Here is a 17,838-nt window from a genome sequence, read left to right as displayed (position 1 = left end):
TTTTCTCTGGCCATGTAGCACCAATTTCAAAAGCATTTGCATCTCTTTACTGCATAGGCAGCCCAATTTTGTGAAAAGCCCATATGTCAAGCGGTAAAATACTTCTTTAAGCTCACCTGTTGAGTTTGCTCCTCAAACTTGCACGCCTCCAGCAGGCTCTCCAACTGTTTCTGAGACTTGTTGGAGAGGATCACAAGCTTATGGACTTCTTCATCTACTTGGTTGTACAGTGCATTCAACATGTCTACAGCATCTCTAAAAGAACAAGGAAAACAGTAACAGGACAAAGCAGGTTATGAAATATTTCACCACAGGCTTTTACTCATATTGACTCATGTGGTTGAGAGTCCACCCATTCTTCCTGCAGTACCTGTAGTTCTCATTCTCACAGGCCTCTTCCTTCCTGATGCGGGCGAGGACAGTTCCTCCTTCCAGACGCAGTCTGTTTAGACGGGTGTCATCGAGTACACACTTCATTAGGTGCCTTTGCTGTTCCATCACCTCGGACACCTCCTGAAATAAACATGCACAATGGTAAAAAAAAATATCCTTCCTTATGGATGTAATTACAAGTTAACTAATTTTAAACTCCAATTCCAAACAAAATTCTGTTATTGACCTCAACAGGCACAAAGATCATGGACAGTAACCATAAAACAAACTGTTTACTATAGTTAGGAGGAATGAGAGCTATTGTGTGTCAGTGGAGACACATAAATCAGAAGGCCAGACTGCCTGCAGGGGCTGGGTCTGACCTTAGAGGTCTTCAGGGTGCCGCTGTTGCTCAGTGTGCTGATGGACTCCTGGAGGGAGGCGATGGCTGCGCTACAACTGCTGGCAAATGAGTCAATTTTCTGTAAGAGAGAGAGAGAGAAAGACGGAGGGAGACTGTTAGCACCAGCAGTGTCGAAACATCACAAATAATCTGGAGGTGTTTCTGGTGAAAAGTGAAAAATTGTGCCCCGTCTCTGCCTGAGATGATTTTCCATATCTCAAACAGATCATGTTTCAACTGGCCCAGAGAAGTCATTCCTTATAATTATATAACTTTGGCAAAACTACAAGTAATATATTTTTTTCCCCACATGAACGAGTATCCAACAGTGTAAACCAAAAAAAACAAAAAAAAACAAAAGAAAAACAGTCTTTCAAAAGGCATCCCCACCCTTGCAAAGCTCTAAGTAAGTTTACAAATACATTAACAACACGCAGCCACTTTTGTCACACCCACCTGTCTGAAGTTGATCCAGTGGTTGTGGTCGTAGTGGAAGGTGCCCTCCAGGTCTCGTGTGAGCTGGGTTTGGTCGATGTGCTTCAGCAGGGCTTTCAGAGATGACAGCGTTTCGGTCTGTAGCAAGAGAACACACATTGATAAACTGTGTAATCACGGCCTACACTGATGATATAGGCAGTCATAAAATCTCAATCCAGGAAAAAATTCGAATCTATCTAATCTTTTTTTTTAGCAGACACATGCGATTTATATTACATATAAAGAAAAGTTGCATAGAACTATTATTAGTCATACAGCAGGCCAAAACATTCACTTGAGGAGCCATTCTCCATCAGTTTAAGTGCATTTTGAGGAAGTATGTCTGTTTGCTTCGTTCTAAATATAGTCTTTGGGCACAAATGGGTTAAAATACCTCTCATCCAACTGACAATAACAGTCTTTATTTACCTGTACATTGATGTCTCTCTCAGGTTTGACTGACGCCTCCTTGTCCACCAGGAAGAAAACAGTATAAAGTGCATTTGGTGCTAACGCCTGAGAAAAACATGCATACAGTCACTTAAAATGAAGAATAAATCATAACAGATGAACATATTTTTACGGCCAAACAATGTAAAATGTGTATTTTAAGTGACTTATAATGCATGTGTTGCGGTTTACAGAATGATCACCCTGACATCAGTGAGAAAACTAATCATCATAACATGATGATATGTCTCTTTTGAGTCGGCTGCAGCCAGCCTGCTCCCAGTGTGCGGTTATAAACAGACAAGTAAGCACAGGCTTTTCCACAAGAGCCCTGAGGCCAGCCTTTTTTCAGAAAAATGTCTTGGATCTGCGGTCACTACAAATTTAAAGGTGTGCCTCCTTAAAAAAACCAACCTGTGTCAGAGACTGAGAGGCAGAACAATAAGAAACGTGTAAGGGATGACATAGTGTAATAACTCTGAGACAGATGTAGCATTACAGCTCAGAAGACAACAGAGATTTAGCAGGGATGGGAAACTCTTTGGGTGTGTGTTGGAGGCTAATTACATATTTTCCACTGCGGGCTCACCTGCAGTTCAGACAGAGATGACAACAGAGCTGGAACAGGCTGATGCCTCCTGCTGTCTATTACAACAGTCAGGCCTTGATCACGCCTTTCCTTCCTGAAACCAGAGTATTACAGTTAGTCAGACACCTGACTACATGCAACAGCGTAGTTTGACAGCTAAGAGCTTGATACTGTTTGGTAAATTAGGAAAACCTAAACACAGATGATTATTTTAATACACACAACCACATTTCAAAATGGTATTATTGTTGGCATCAATGTCACGAAGACAATCGCATTGCTTTCCATTTTCTTCAGAGCCTAGCAATTACCACAGTTTCCACAGTTACTTCTGTTGTTCCACGTTTCATCACTTTCATTACTGAGGATAGTAACTGCAAAAACCTTACACTGATACTCTGTGATTACTGGGGATAGCTGCTGATAGCTACCAGGCAAAACAAACTAAATGTCCTGTTTTGGTTGTGCAATCCCAGCTGGCACCTGACATCAATATGACGTCAGACAGATGTTGGATTCTCACACGGGACAGACATTAAATTTTGATCGGTATGAAAATTGGGTTGATGATGATGTCTAATAATGTCAGAATTTCATGTTGCGTAGATGTTAACATTACCATGTTTTGCATACGCTGGGTTTTGTTTGCCAAAACTAAATGTAATTATTCTACGTTGTTTCAACTTCATCTGTCATCAGTATTCCATGTCAAATTGATGCTGGCATTAAACTTTGATCCTCTGATGTCACAACCTAAATCCACTAACGTCTGGGATAGTTGATGCACTTTGTTTGTGCCCTAAAATCAAGCTTTAATTTTCCTGCGAGATCGTACCCGGTGGCAAATAGAATTGCATAGTCAAAGAAAGGCTTTTGGGGAACCAGTCTAAACACTGATGTTGCCATTATTCTGTAGCCATTACATTGTGCAATCAAGATTTACTTCATACTGATAAGTTAAAGCAAAAATATGGTATATTTCGACTTAAAGACATTTGTAGTCAGGCTTGGAGACATTTTTAAGTTCAGTAACTCCAATTACATTTGGAAGACACGGATGTAAACATATGTAATGTTGTACAGCCGTGGTAAATGTATGTAGGGTTTACAAAAAACTGTAATGTATAATCTTGAATCTTAACATGAACAAATGCCAACTAGAGAGACCCTATTTCATTCTCAGGTTTACTGACAATGCCCTACATAAAAATCCTGACCTTTTATAACAGCTGCAGCATTTGGAAAATCTACAATGTATTAATAAAGTCTGTGTGGGACAGTAGCCGTGTTCACCTCAGGGTTCAGAGACAGCTGTGAAAGTTATTCCTAACGCAGACAAAATAAACCCAGGGCATGCATGACTTACCGCAGCGTGGAGCGGTAGTAGCCCAGTAAACAGGTGAGGTCACTGACCGTGCAACTCTCACCTGCCCACACCTGAGCTCTCGTGCACACCTGCAGCACTGCCCTCCCACTGCGGTCTCTGTTTCCTGGAATAGAGAATGTCAGCTGGGGGTCAACAATACCCGCTCACATGTCAACGATCACTTTCTATGTCAGGAATGTCTGAGCTTTAAACAGCTCAGGTAATCAGGTCATTATGATCCTCAATGTGGGAATTTTGAAAGTTAAAAAGCAGTGTGAATGTGTTATTTCATTATAAAGTGAAAAACTAAAATGCATCATTATTAGCTCAAGAAAAAAAAGAAATAAAAACATAAGCTGTGTCGTCTTCTACCTGGCAGGATCACAGCTCCTGATGTGAGCAGTGCTTGATTGACCTCTGACACCAGTTTTGGGAGGGCTGTGATCCTCTCACATGAAGAGCCTGATGCTGAGGCCAGCCTGATGGCCGAGCCATTGGCTGCTTTAGGACTGTGGGACTCATCTCCACTATGCCTGTGCCGCCTGCTCTCATTGCTGATGGTGTCATCCCGCTGTCCTGTAGAAAGAATTATAAATAGTGAGCACACATTGTCTAAGTATAACTTACTGAGCCACAGCTGCAGGAAAACACTGCACAATCAATAGAAATTAGAAGCTTCCTTTCACCTCCGCACTCATCGTAATACCTTTCGAAAAAAGTGTTTGTAAGTGTTGTGATTGTGAAAGGTGTTCACTAGTAGTGAGTTCACACTGACTCATCACGCAGACCAGGTGTTTAGTCAGCGTGACTCATGGGTAACTCATGGCGTTATTAGACTCTCATATCTTCAGCCTTCCATAGCTCGAGGCTCTGTTTATAGGAATGCTGCTCCTGACATTTCCAAGTGGTACCACAATTTATAGACTTAATCCTGAGGCAGCAAACACTGTATCTCTGTATACCCAACTGAAAACTTCAGTGTGCTTCGGCTTAGTACTGGGACTATATATCTGCACTTTTTAATGTGGAATTTTTGAACACTAACAAATAAAAATAAAAACAAGACATAAATAAATACGTCACTTTGGACTCTGGGGAACTGTGATTTGCATTTTTCACTATTTTCGAAAATTAGACAAATCGACTAATTGATTTAAATAACTTGAAATAATAAGCAGATTATTTAACAATAATAATAACCCTTAGTTGCAGCCCTAATGTAAAGACAGAAAAAGACAGCACAGGTCTTTGATTTATGATTATAGGTATGACAGCCTGTCTGTTTTGGTGCATTTCCTGTTTGCAGGGGAAAGAACCTAAAGGCAGCTCTAACAGTACGGTTATACACTCGGGCCTGGTGTGAGTAAAGGAGCATGACCTCCTCTACCTGCACACCCTTGAGTTGTATTTTTTTTATTTTATTGGGGTGTCCTTTATTTTAGTGAAAAAACAAAACCCCTGCAGCACACTCTCCCTCAGCTACACGTTACTCAACTGATTTCACAGTTTCTACTAATTTGTACAATTACTAATGTTCACACTAACATTTTATGAGAACGTTTAAAATACCATATAATAAGACTGTCTGCAGCCATGCTAGCAGCTTTGCTAGGCTATAATTAGGTACAGCAATGCTTTGAGCTAAATGCTAATGTCAGCATGCTAACATGCCCTCACTGACACTACTAACGTGCTGATGTTTAACTATGCAGGGTTTTTTTTGTTTTTTCTAAAAAAAACAATGCATAGACTCACACAGAATCCCTCTCAATCATTAATTGCAACCCACTAGAAGTGTGCGTGTGTGGTGTACTTTCTTATTTTCTGTGTGGGGGATGTTTATGGGTGCGTACACCCACAATGCTCAGGTGAGGTCAGGGATCATAAGCAGCCAGCATCCAAGAGACACAGTACCAAAAAATCGCTAATATATAGCAAGACAAAATGCTAAACAAGAGTGAATCTGAGGTTGATTTTAACTTTAATTGGCGAGCGTGTGCACAAACAGTAACCTAAGATCCTGCATAGTATACCTTTAAGCACTAAACATAAAGTACAGCTGAGGCTGATATTTGGTGAAATTGTGTGCCAAAATTATTAGGTTATATTCATCTTATAGGATACATGCATCTGTTTATGGCATCCAGTAGCTGATGAGATATTTCAGTCTGGACCATAATGGTGGACCAACTGAGTGGCAGACTGTCATATCCATCCCTAAAGCCATACTGCTACCGTGAGATAAAAGAGAAGACGGCACAAACCAGGTTCTTTCAAAACATCCAAGCACTTAAATAAACCCTAAATCTTGATAGGTTATTGCTCAACCAACTCTGCCGATATATATGGAAATATAGATCGGTGATTATGATATATTTCTGTGTCTGATGGACACCTGTTGCGTGTTGCCTTTTACACAGTTTGAGGCCTCTTGTATTGTCCTGCTCTGTTCTGTGACAGTAAACCCTCCCAGCTCAGCCTCTATTGTCTTCAAACAGTCAGTGCATTTCCTGTGCGATGGTGTGGCCAGGCTCGTGTTTGCTGCATGTTTCCTAAATTGCTTTGTTTTCAGAGGAAGTGACAAACGTGGGGTAAAGCCTCCTGAGTATTGTCCTGTGTGTCAAAGTCTGCTTTTTTGTGTAGTCTGCAGGACACAGAGAGGCTATATCTGTGCTGGTAGCTGGAGCTTTGAGTTACTGATCACATAACTTGAGTAGGATGTGTTTTGATATTGCAGAGTTTTCTAGCTCATATCATGAGTAACTTAATCCTGCTGGAGTGTTTTTTCAGAGTGGTGTGAGTCAGCGCAAGTTAGGTCTTGTGTTTCTGGACTGAATGAACTCTCCAAAGACAGAGGCACAGTTTGAAAGGCTTTTTTTTTTTTTTTGGTGAATCCCCAGTGGCTGATTGATTCACAAAGGAAACTTTTGTAAATGAGGCAACCCATCTGGGATCAGTGCAGCCCCCAGCCCCAATAACACTGTAGGGTCATCTCATTGTGAGATGCTGGGGTCCCTGTGGTTGGTTTACAGAGTTTACAGGATCTTTTGTTGCCTTTGAAATGTCGTTGTGGGAAACCTGCTTTGCAACCAGCTGAAATACAATACCCGCTGAGGTAATCTCAGAAACGCAATGATGTGATTTAACTACTGTATTTTTGCTGCATGGGGTGTAGTTAACACATTTAAAGGAACATAATCTTTATTTTAAAATCGGTACTAATGTCCTTAGCTATGGCATTGTCCAAGGTTAGGATTCAGAGATTGAAATAAACTCCGTTTTTCCTCACATTTCAATTCACGGAAGAATCTGTGTTTTCTAAAAACAGCATGAATCCCTTGGTGGTTCTCTCAAATCACCACTTTCCTGAGCTACCCTGTATGAACCAACACAAAAAACAACAGACTGACAGTGGTAAAGAAAACACAGGGTTGTGAGTAAAGTTCTGTTTCCAGGGTTGGGCCGTACCTGTGCCTTGAACGTGCCAAAGAATACAGACGGTGGCCTTTGAAAAGCAATCTATCACCAATGACAGCTTTAATTCACAGTTATGAGCTGTCTCAACTCCTACTCTAACTGCAGCCACCTGATGAACTGGTGTAGTCACTCCTGCCGCAGGGTATGATTACACACCCTGGTGAGAAACCACTAATATCTTACTATAAAGATGAAAACTTGGTTTTCACACCCTCAGGTTATATTATTTGATAAGTGAGAAATGATGAGTCATGGGCTGTCATTATGTCAATACTGAAGCATATAACTACAGAGGAAACTGCTTATATGGATCAAAAAGCTTGGGACAGAAACACTACCATACAAATGCTTTTAAATTACACACTTAGAGTAATCATATAGTCCTCTTACAGGGCTCATTTGAGGTCATTTGGGGTCTTCTTATACATGACAACATATTAAAAACAGCAATCTTTTTTTATTTACTCCCATACTTTGCCTCATGGTAACCTGTCTGCCTCTAACTGGCTGCCCAGCTGCTGCTGCATGCACATTAAGATCAAGACAGGAAAAGGAAAGTAATTTTCTTTCAAAGAAAACAAACAACTTTGAGAGTGCAATGACCTCCCCCGATTCAAATCACTCACCAAAACTTATCTTTTCTAAACAGCTTTTAATGTGTGAATGATGTTGTGTGTATTCTATTGTATTTTTTTAATCATTTTTAACAAATGTAAAGTGTCTTTGAGTACCATGAAAAGTGCTTTGTAAATAAAATGTATTATTATCATTATTATTTAAAATGAGACAATGAGATGCAGCGGTGAAGCTTTATGTTCCTCATCCTACCTATCTAAACAACATGAAACAGTTATGGCTGCTAGTGATGAGACAAACAAAACATTGCTCAGACAGAAGAAAATGGTGCACTTATTAAAGACTATTTTCAGCAGTGGATTGATACACATTCTGATGCTTTAGTAAGTATATATGACGCTGTGTGAAGTACAAAAAACATCAGTGCTCATAATGTGTTTTTGGACAAACATTAATGTCTACGGCACAGAGGAATAACCTATGTCATGCTCTGTTTACACAGGCAATACTTTAATATAATATTGTTGGTTTTGGTGTTTTCAAGAGATTTTCATGATAACATAACAATGTGAAAAAAATACCAGACGTATTCTTTCAATAAACGTAGAAATATCACATCGTCCTTTTTTAATTATGAGTAAAAGTCCTGCATTCGTAACTTAGTTTGGTAAATGTACATAAGTATTATCAGGTAAAAGCACTTAAAGTTATAATAAAAAATATCCCCCTGCAGGTTGTTTTAATCATTAATATATTTATAGTATACTGTGATTATTATGAAGGATTAATTGATCTGTAAACAGCACTGTAATTGTAGTTTTTTAGCTAGCTGAGGTTTAGATGATCTAACTTTAGACTGTTGGGTGTTCAATCTGTAACAATACTTAATACTTTATAAATTAGCCCTATGTTTTGAATGTAGAATCTTAGTCTGCAAAATAACTTGTAACTATATCTCAGAAATAAATGTGATGGATTAAAAGGTACTATTTGAAATGCATTTGAGTTGAAGAATCAAGTGCCATAAAATTCAATTATGTACATAAACTCTTCTGCTGCTGGTAAAGCCAACAGAAAGTAATAATCATGTACTGTGATCAACATGGTGTCAACAAAGGGTTGAACATCAGTGCAGCGTCACATACCTGACTCGTCTTTGCTGCTTCTCCTCTCAGAACCAAGAAAAGCCGCCTCAACATCCAGCTTCCCAAAACGAAGAGCGTAGCCATTAATCAGCTTTTTGGGTGATGTGGTGACTGAGCCTCCAGAGGAGGAGCGTTCCCGGTGGCCTTTAACCTGGCCTGCCTTGTTATTCCTCTCCAGTGACTTTGAACGTCTTTCTGCCCGTCTCTCTGCGCTCCTCAGTCCCCTCTGCAAGTAAAGTAAAGGTGTGCTGGGCCTGGAGTCATCACCGCTGAGCCAGCTCCGGCTACCCAGCCTCCGAGATAAGTGTTCTCTGGAGGAGGACCGGGTGTCAGGGCTGCTGCCTGGTGTCACTGTGCGCTCTCTTAGGCCAGCACTGTGATCTGGGCTTTCCTCCAGGATTGATTCGGAGCTGGACCCAAGGCTCATGGGGTTCTGCAGGGCCTCCATGTAGGATTTCCTGAAAAGTCTCCTGCTCTCAAATGCAACAGAGTCCCTTGGGTGGCGGCGTCGAGGGCCTGGGTCACTAAGGTCCGTACTGAAGGATAGCATCTTGGACCCTTGCCCTCCTCCTCTCCCACCATTATTCTCACTCCCTGTCCCACACTCTTCAGTGGGTGTTTCGATTTTAATGATGGGTGTCGAAGTGTCCGGTTTGCTGACACTGTGGTTCTCACTGCTGGAGTCCATGTGGTTTCTGTTTGGGGAGGTGGGCTCAGAGAAGATGGAGTCAGCTCCCTGAGAGTGCAGGGACTCTCTGGAGCTGCGGTGGCTGTCCAGAGTCCCCGTGGATCCGCTGGTGCTGCAGGTGCTGAGGTGGCCGCGGAAGCCACCTCTGCTGCAGCGCGCTTGCATGATGGCGTCTGCCGTGCTGCTGACAAACAGTGGGTTGACCACGTTCTTCCACGGCGTCCTGTACACAGCCGTACCAGTGGTTAGCAGACAGTTCTGTAGTGGTTGCACGTTTCGGTCTCGTGTTACATTCTGTAAGAACTCAGCTGTGAAGACGCTGCCATACATGCTCTCTGCGATGGGGACTTCTGTAATGGCCTGCCCACTGGCCGTCAGGCATTTTATTACGAGCTTGGCAGTCTTGCGGCCTAAAGGAACAATCTGTAGGTAAAAATCTCCTTGCTTTAGTCGCACTTTGTGCAGAGGGGCGAGCTGCAGGACGACTTTCTCGTGGATGCAGAGAGGCCACCCCTCATGATAGAACAGCAATCCTCTGAACCTCACCTGAGAGAAAACAGAGAAATCAGTCAATACCCACTCACATAACAGATCATCATCTGTGTGTCATGGCTCGGCTGACATCTGCAAAGCTGTGTTCAAACAAGTGTTTAACTTTAATGGAGTGGCGAGATGTTTTCATGGGACGCACTGGATGAATCACTGTCAGTGATCACTCGACTGAAGAGGAAAACCTGTCTGATCAGGCCTGGTTTCGCAGCAACCCAAACACAAATCTTCACTATGACAGAATAAAAAAACAGACCCTAGGAGCAAAGACAATGTGCTCAAGGGTTGGTTTTTTCATCTCTTATGAATGTCAAGGCAAAGACTGAGGATGTGATCTTCCTCTGAAGCTTCTCATATTGCCTGCAATACAAAGACTCTCAAGCACGGCAGGTTGTTCTCAGGGGCTAGGCTTAGGTGAAACTATTGCTCTATGGCTATCGTCACAGTGTAATCACCACAGAGATGAATACAGGGGAATAAAGTTTCAGTGCTTTGGTTGTAGAGCCCTAACACACTGCAATCAAAGCTTGTGAGAGAGAATATTAAATTTCACTTTGGCCCAAGAGTCCATGGCAGCCTCTCAAATAAACCACAGTTTCCCTCTGTCTCCCTATTCAGAGAAAGATGGCTGCTTTTCAGCTTGTTTTCGGGACAATAATCAACTCTGTCTCAGTCTGATGCTCCCCCTTCCCACTCCGCAAAGATATTCACACTCAGCATGGACTGTTCTCACATTCTTTTGTCAAAAACATTTTGTTATCACTTCAGTCACGTATCTTTCAAGATGTTTATTATTCTATGTTTGAAGTCTTCAGGGAAGGACATGAGCTAACAAGTCATGACACACAGAAACATGATTAAGTTGGGCTTTTCTTGTTGTGTCCTCACTGCCCTTTTGTCAACCTTTTATTTCCAACAGATTGAAGGTCAGAACAATAGTCCTGCAGGATATCACCGAGGTTAGCACCAGGTAAATCTCTATGATGCAACTCAAAATGAATTCTGACATAAACCACAGGAGGTTGAATCGATTTAACCACATGCGCCACATTTATCAACAACTCACGCAGGTTTCTTGCTGGATGATCTGCAGGATCCTCTTGGCAGGAAGCAAGAAGTCGATGAGGCAGCGGAGGCCGTCTCCTCGGTACTGCCTTTCCACCACACTGAAGAGCTGCCACAGGACGGTGGCAGCGGTGGCAGTGAAAGGGCGGTACAGGGCCGACAAGGTGCTCTGGATACAGCTGTCTAAAGATTCAGTGTCCTGAAGGAAGAAAAAAGCTGGATTAGGTTGGACGTCCTTCATCAGGTGAAGCTTGTATAAATACGTATTTCTCTACATGTGTCATGGAAAGGTCATTCTTCCCAAGTTATTGCAAAACATTAGAAAATAATATGCTACATGGACATGGGGGTCTAAACCAATGGTTCCCAACTATTTTGGCTTGTGATCCCTAAAAGCAAAGCAATGTCTACCTCATTACAGGTTATGGCCTTGGTGTGAACATGGGCTGTGAGCAGGCCAACCAAAAATGATTTTTCTCTCTCAGAGTTTTATTTTATGGATTTTCTGAAGTGTTAAGTAGTGTAAGTATCCAGCATTTGACAAAGAAACAAACAGAAATGGTCAGAAAAAAACACATTAAATTTGTTTAACAGGACAGGATTTTTTCTGCGTATGGCTGTAATCATCCTGTGACCCTTCTGATTTTTCTTTGGGCCCTTTTGGGATGTCCTGGCCCCACGGTTAGAAACCACTGGTCCAGAGTGCTTTAAATGCAAAGAGGTAACATTTAGTGTGTAGGATTTATTGGCATCAAATGGTGAAGTTGCAAAACAAAGCTGTAGAGACAACATGGCGACCTCCATGGAAAAGGACCCTCTTTGTATGTAGATATAAACAGCTCGTTCTAAGGTAACAGGTGATTATCAACTACTGAAAACAGATATGATTATTTCTTACCACTTCTGGCAATAGATGCCCCAAAATCCTGCACACTAAACACGACATGAGTACCACAACACCATGCTAGTGGCTTAGTGAGTGGCTCATGTTAACGTTCAGCAAGCTAACAGGCTCACAGTGACTATGCTAACATGCTGATGTTTAGCCAGTATAATGCTTACCACGCACAACATTGTAGTTTGGTGTGTTACCATGCTAGCATTTGCTTATTAACAGTAAACACAAAGTACAGCTCAGGCTGATATAAATTTCATGGCAATCCATCAGGGAAAAGGTAGGGGATCATAAAAATCAGTAGGATTCATCCTCTTGGAGCCATGAATATCTGTACACAATTAACAGCAATCAATTCAATAGTTGCTAAGATTTGGAACAAAGTGGTGGACTGATTGACCAACTAAATGCTGATGGTGGTTAACAATATCAAACAAATGTTGCACAACTATCACCAGCTAACAAGGCATCTGCTTACTAGCCTGGTTCCAGATTATAGACCCCGCCCACTCAACTGAGTAGGCTTGCATCTCTGGTCTGGCATACTGCAATGAATTTGCGATTTATCTCGTCCAAACGATGGACGGACCAATGAATGCCGGGGGTGGGGGCGGGTCTAGCGATTAGCCAATCAGCGCCACGCTGATGTCAAGCTGTACGCCGGTGGGTAACTGGTGAGGATAGCAACAATGGCAACCGCTACAGATCCTACAGACCACATTAACGATACTATCGAGGTATTTCGCCACTACTCGCATTAATGGTGGACCACATTAAGGAAGCTGCTAAACTGGATTAGCGGCGATGCAGCTGGGCGTGCATGACGATGGAGACATTTTAAACGGGAAATGCTCGCTTGTTTTTGGCACCCCTGAGGCATGGATACTAACAACGTCAGATTCTGGGTGAGTCGTTGATCTCTACTGATTGGTTAGGGAAAAATCAAATTCCCTCCCCCTTGTAAATCGCCTTCAATGGAGGCAATGTCAGACTGAAGGTTCTGGGAGCTTCAGTCTGACGCTCAGGCTATCTGCTTACTGTACATGAATTCAACCAGATAAACACACGGTTGCATATGCACATGACTTGCTGAGCATGATACCACTTAGCCAGACAGTCAGGAAGTTCAAACATGACAGGAAATGTTAGCCATGATGGTCTTTCCATCAGGGAGAGGGGAAACACCTGGTGGGAGTGACGTCATTGTCAGCGGACACAAACAGCAGAACTGGAAAGTACAGACTGGAGTCCAGTTGCGGCTGGGACAGTGCAATGCTACCCAGTAATAACAACCATGTTATCGACTATTATCTGCCCCCTACATGACCTGGGCCACCACCACCTGTCCCCACCAGAATATATGACATGTCCGACAGCGTTAGTTACAACTTGTCTGGGGATGAGATGGGACATGTGGGATTACAGCAGTCCTGGATGAGGTTGACCTGGCGTCGTAGTTATGATCAAGGTTCAGGCTATGACCTTCCTCTCAGCAGTCGGAGCCAAGGCCAAATACCCCTCGACTATCTGTCCTTCCCGAATGGAACACAACAGTGGAATAGACACATCTGCCTCCAACGATAACCACAGGATAGATAGCAATGCCAGGGAAAGTCCCACACTATGACAACTGTGTACCATAGAGAAGAACGTGGGGGTTGAGCTCCTAACTCTTGCTTGAATGTCTACAGTGCATTTACATGACAATGAAAGTGTGTAAAAAAAAAAAAAAAGGATGCCTAGAACTCAAGATATCAGCTGAGCTCCGGTGAATTTAGGCGGTCAGACAGCCCATGTTTCACCCTTTGTAGGATCTGTCCTGTTGATCTAAGCAGCTCAGCACCATCAATTAGAGGAGAGTGAGTACAGTTCAGCGCATTGGTACACATGCCACGACTCTACTACAAGGCGCTCATTGTGCACTCCGCCTCTCTAAGTGGTATGTGCAGTACAATGTTTGGTGCCCTGAAACAAAACGCCCACCTCCATTAGCAGTCAGCCTGCTTTTAGTGAGACAAAAATGTCTCTGGGCATTAGTCACTGTTGCACCCGGGAGGAGAAGAATAACACGGCGCTTTATTGGAGGAAAGCTAACAATAGGAGGAAAGCCCTCACTAGGACACACCAGCAAGTTGCTCGAGAGGTTCCCAAGGCAGAAAAAAGCAGCAGTAGTGTCAGAGGTAGTGTCTCGAGAGCAATTACTCAACATTGCAGAGACTTAAGCTCAATGATAAACTCAACCTGTCTCACAGGAGTGGCTGTCCATGCAAACCAACGCTATGATGTGGACACAAAAGCTGCACACATCTGAACAATAGCTACAATGTTCACATCCAGAGTTGTGACAAATACACATTACATCACCCTATAGATAACATCTTACATAAGGTACAACACATATAGATTTCCATTGTCAGGAAGCTTGTAAAGCTTTTCAAAAAGTGTCACCTGGCTAGTAGGAGACATATCTGCATGTCTCAGCACAACGACTGAGCTTAGCCACCAAAGCTGAGCTTCCCATCCGCTCTGAGCCACAGAGGAATGCAGTGTGTATGGTTGTGTATGTCTAGCCTCAGACCCTCAGCCAGGACAGGAACAGATTGGGAAGTCCCACCCTTTCTGATGCCAGGTCTTTGTAAAGCAGCCGCCTGTGTGATGGAGGACTAAGGTGGTAATTAATGGCTTCAAACTCCAGGTGGGACACTTTTGTCTGCAGCGTTGGTAAACCAGCTGTTCAGACAGTGCACAGAGCTGGTGAGTGAGCTAAACGAGGGGGGTTTTGACTCTCAGTGAACAAGGAAAACACAGACCCTTGATTCTCTTTAATATCAAGTTGTGATGGGAACAAATATTGCAATTTTAGTGAACGTTTGTGAGCGACAAGAGACATTAAATGTTTCATAAGCTGCCAACTCAAACATTTAAAGCATGTGTCCGCAGTGGAGGAAGTAAGGAATCAAAGTCAGAGGGATAAAAGAGAGAAAGGGTGCATCACAGAGAAAGCAAGAGTGAAAGACCTGCAGAGACAGAGAGTGCGCAAGCGAGAGGTGGTCACTGACACATTTAGTGGGTCAGGGACACAAAAGGCGCTGCCTACCAGGCCTCCAGTGGAGCATGAAGCCACCAGGGGAGTGTAACAGGAGAGGCCTGGAGCCCCCATACAGGCTGCTCACTAACCAACCTGCTAACAGCCTCAAAGGCAGCGGGCTGACAAAGGCCACAGGTTGCTCAGACCTGCCCCGCTGCCAGGTGCCAGGATGCCAACAATAGAGCCCAGTGAGACCTTACCACTGAACCCGCAGTTTGATTCAGCTTTTGATCCGTACCAATAGAAATCCTATCTTATGAGAGGAGGAGAGGCAAAGAGGGCTGGGATATAAAGTCAGACAAAAGAGCTTAACATTGTACTAATAACTCCAAATACATTTAAGATGTAGGTTACTTAATAATGCCACAGATCTGAAATCAAAATATTGCTCTATTAAATTGAATTTATTTATTCAAGTGCTTCTTAACTACTCACACACTTACATATCTTCAACATAAAAATTAATTGCACTCGAACACACAATTATACAAGTACATAAGACACAAAGAAACTCTGTCTGTGTGTATAAACACTACAGAGCATGCTCTTCAGTGGCAAACAGCATAGCGTAAGAATGGCAGTGTAAAAGACACTTTAGTAAATGTTATAATGTTATCTAAGCAGATAAACTTTAACCCTGAGAGGCCCACAGTGATTGTGAGCCAAACACAGTCAGGTCTGAGGTGACAGCGAGATCAACAACAACGGAAGTCTGGAGGTGATAAATTGGACCACCCACTTCAGGAAAAGTTTTTTTAGTTTTTTCCTTTAATTTACATTTACTTTATTAATTTATTTACCTCATTATATATTCCCATGTCTTGACTGTAATGTAAGAGAAACAGTTCCGCTACTCATTGGGCCATATTAAAGTGTAAGGCCTACATAATTTCTCAAAAAGCATGAAACAAAACAAAAGATGCAAGCTATGACACAAAAAGACAGCTGTGCATTTTAATTTTTAAATTAAACAAAATTAAACTGTACACTTATCCATTAGTGGGGCAAGATTTTACAGATTCCCATGCTGGTTATGAGAAAGAGTTGATTTATGTGCTAATGACTTTGTCCTACAGGAAGTAAACAACACTGACAGGATATTGTTCCTGGGCAGCCCTGTACTGTATAAAACACATACACACATTCACACATGATTAGGACTTTACATAAATGAAACAACAAGAGGACAAAAAAGTGAATGGAGGTGCTTCAACCAATCAGAGTGTGATGAGCAGCGACAGGAGAGACAAAGGAGACTAACAAAGTCTGTTGATACCTCTGCAGGGTAAATATAGCTGCAGTGCATACCAAAACAAGTGGGAGGATGATAAAGGAGACCAATTTATCAGAAAGGATACAAACTTGTGTATTTCAGTGACCCCAGAAATGATAAATAGCACTTTTATCACATCTTGTTTTCATTGTGTTTTTTGTTTGTTAGTTTTTGCAGCTAAGAGCCCACCATAGCTGATGATGGCACATAGCTGAAATAAGTTGATATGTCTGTGTGTAGTACAGAAATAAATTCAATATTTGAATTAAATTGCATTTGATAGTTCTGTGTTTTGCTCCCTGCGCACAAAGTTGTCTTAAATCCACCTAAAGATTCAACACATTCAGTTTGTTATTGTCATTCAACAGATGGAGAACATGCTGAGGTGCCATCAGTGATGATTTACGCTCCCAGTGCCCTTCGAAGTGAACACAGAGTACTACAAACAGGCATGTATCTGTGAGCAGCAGACAAAATGCTGCTGAAAAAGCAAACATCTACACACCGTGACATATTAAGTTCTTTTACTGAAACAAAAGAGAAAATAAAGGCATTAAAATGACTGAAACTGAATGTAAATTAAGGGATATAAATAGACTGAGCAACAATACAGCGCTGATCAGCACAAACATTTTTATCTCTCTCTTCATGCATGAATAAAAAGCTACCTGCTATGTTTTGGCTACAGTGCAAGAAGTCAAAATATCAGCTATGAAAAGGCGCAGACATTAAAAACATCCATCATCTGAATGTGCACAGTTACACACACACACGCGCACACACACACACACAACACAGTCTACGATTGAAGTTCCCCACTAACATATGAAAACACACAGAAATAAACAGCAACTTCCAAAAAGTCTCAGTTAAACTGCAATAAAGACGTATTTAAAGTTCGTACCTTAATACTCAGGTAGTTGTCACAACTCCGGGACTTTGCTCTGGAGTGCATTTTGCCCAGTGACAGCATTTAGGCACCAGACAAAATACCAAACGTCAATAAATAACTTGGTGTCATCAACTCCAAGCGCTAAAATCCAGTGTGCAATCCACTCTGTAAGTGCTGTAAGTCATCGCTGTGATATCGAAGGGGCTTTTCTCTCTCCAGCTCTCTCACTTTTTCTGTGTGCGCTGTGGTGTCGGCAGCTGGAGCAGAATAAACTCCTGTCGGAGCGTGAGAGAGGCAGTGCGCTGGCTTCCCCGTCACTCATCCTCCCTCTCTCCCTCCCTCCCTCCCTTCAACATAACCTCCCCCGCCCTGCTGCTGCTGCTGCTCTGCTACTGAAGCCTCCTCCAGCTGGATAAATGCACACTGCCGCAACTTCAGGCTCATCATTCAGAGAGAGAGAGACAGAGAGAAAAAAAAACACGCACACTACCTGCACACACTCCCACCGCCCCGAGCCCCCAACACTCGACCCA

At 42.5% G+C, this 17,838-nt stretch overlaps 1 protein-coding gene across 3 annotated transcripts in view; it reads right to left on the bottom strand.

Annotated features, from left to right (window-relative positions):
- zgc:158766 (uncharacterized protein LOC100009641 homolog) overlaps window positions 1–17,572 on the bottom strand; it is a 30,515-nt gene extending 12,943 nt beyond the window's left edge. For all 3 annotated transcript variants that reach the window (XM_049582888.1, XM_049582889.1, XM_049582890.1), the window contains exons 1-11: window positions 17,318–17,572; window positions 11,159–11,356; window positions 8,856–10,089; window positions 4,030–4,233; window positions 3,658–3,781; window positions 2,292–2,385; window positions 1,682–1,768; window positions 1,232–1,348; window positions 756–854; window positions 371–513; window positions 117–255 (exon numbers count right to left, since the gene is read on the bottom strand). In XM_049582888.1, coding sequence (XP_049438845.1) covers window positions 117–255; window positions 371–513; window positions 756–854; window positions 1,232–1,348; window positions 1,682–1,768; window positions 2,292–2,385; window positions 3,658–3,781; window positions 4,030–4,233; window positions 8,856–10,089; window positions 11,159–11,356; window positions 17,318–17,386 — 2,508 coding nt within the window. In that variant the 5' untranslated portion in view covers window positions 17,387–17,572. The remainder of the gene's footprint in view (window positions 1–116; window positions 256–370; window positions 514–755; window positions 855–1,231; window positions 1,349–1,681; window positions 1,769–2,291; window positions 2,386–3,657; window positions 3,782–4,029; window positions 4,234–8,855; window positions 10,090–11,158; window positions 11,357–17,317) is intronic.
- Window positions 17,573–17,838: the final 266 nt, after the last annotated feature.

This window comes from Epinephelus fuscoguttatus, linkage group LG8 (genome assembly GCF_011397635.1).
Source record: "Epinephelus fuscoguttatus linkage group LG8, E.fuscoguttatus.final_Chr_v1".
NCBI lineage: Eukaryota > Metazoa > Chordata > Actinopteri > Perciformes > Serranidae > Epinephelus > Epinephelus fuscoguttatus.
Note: the sequence above shows the minus strand (reverse complement) of the source record. Positions and strands in the feature narration are given on the sequence as shown.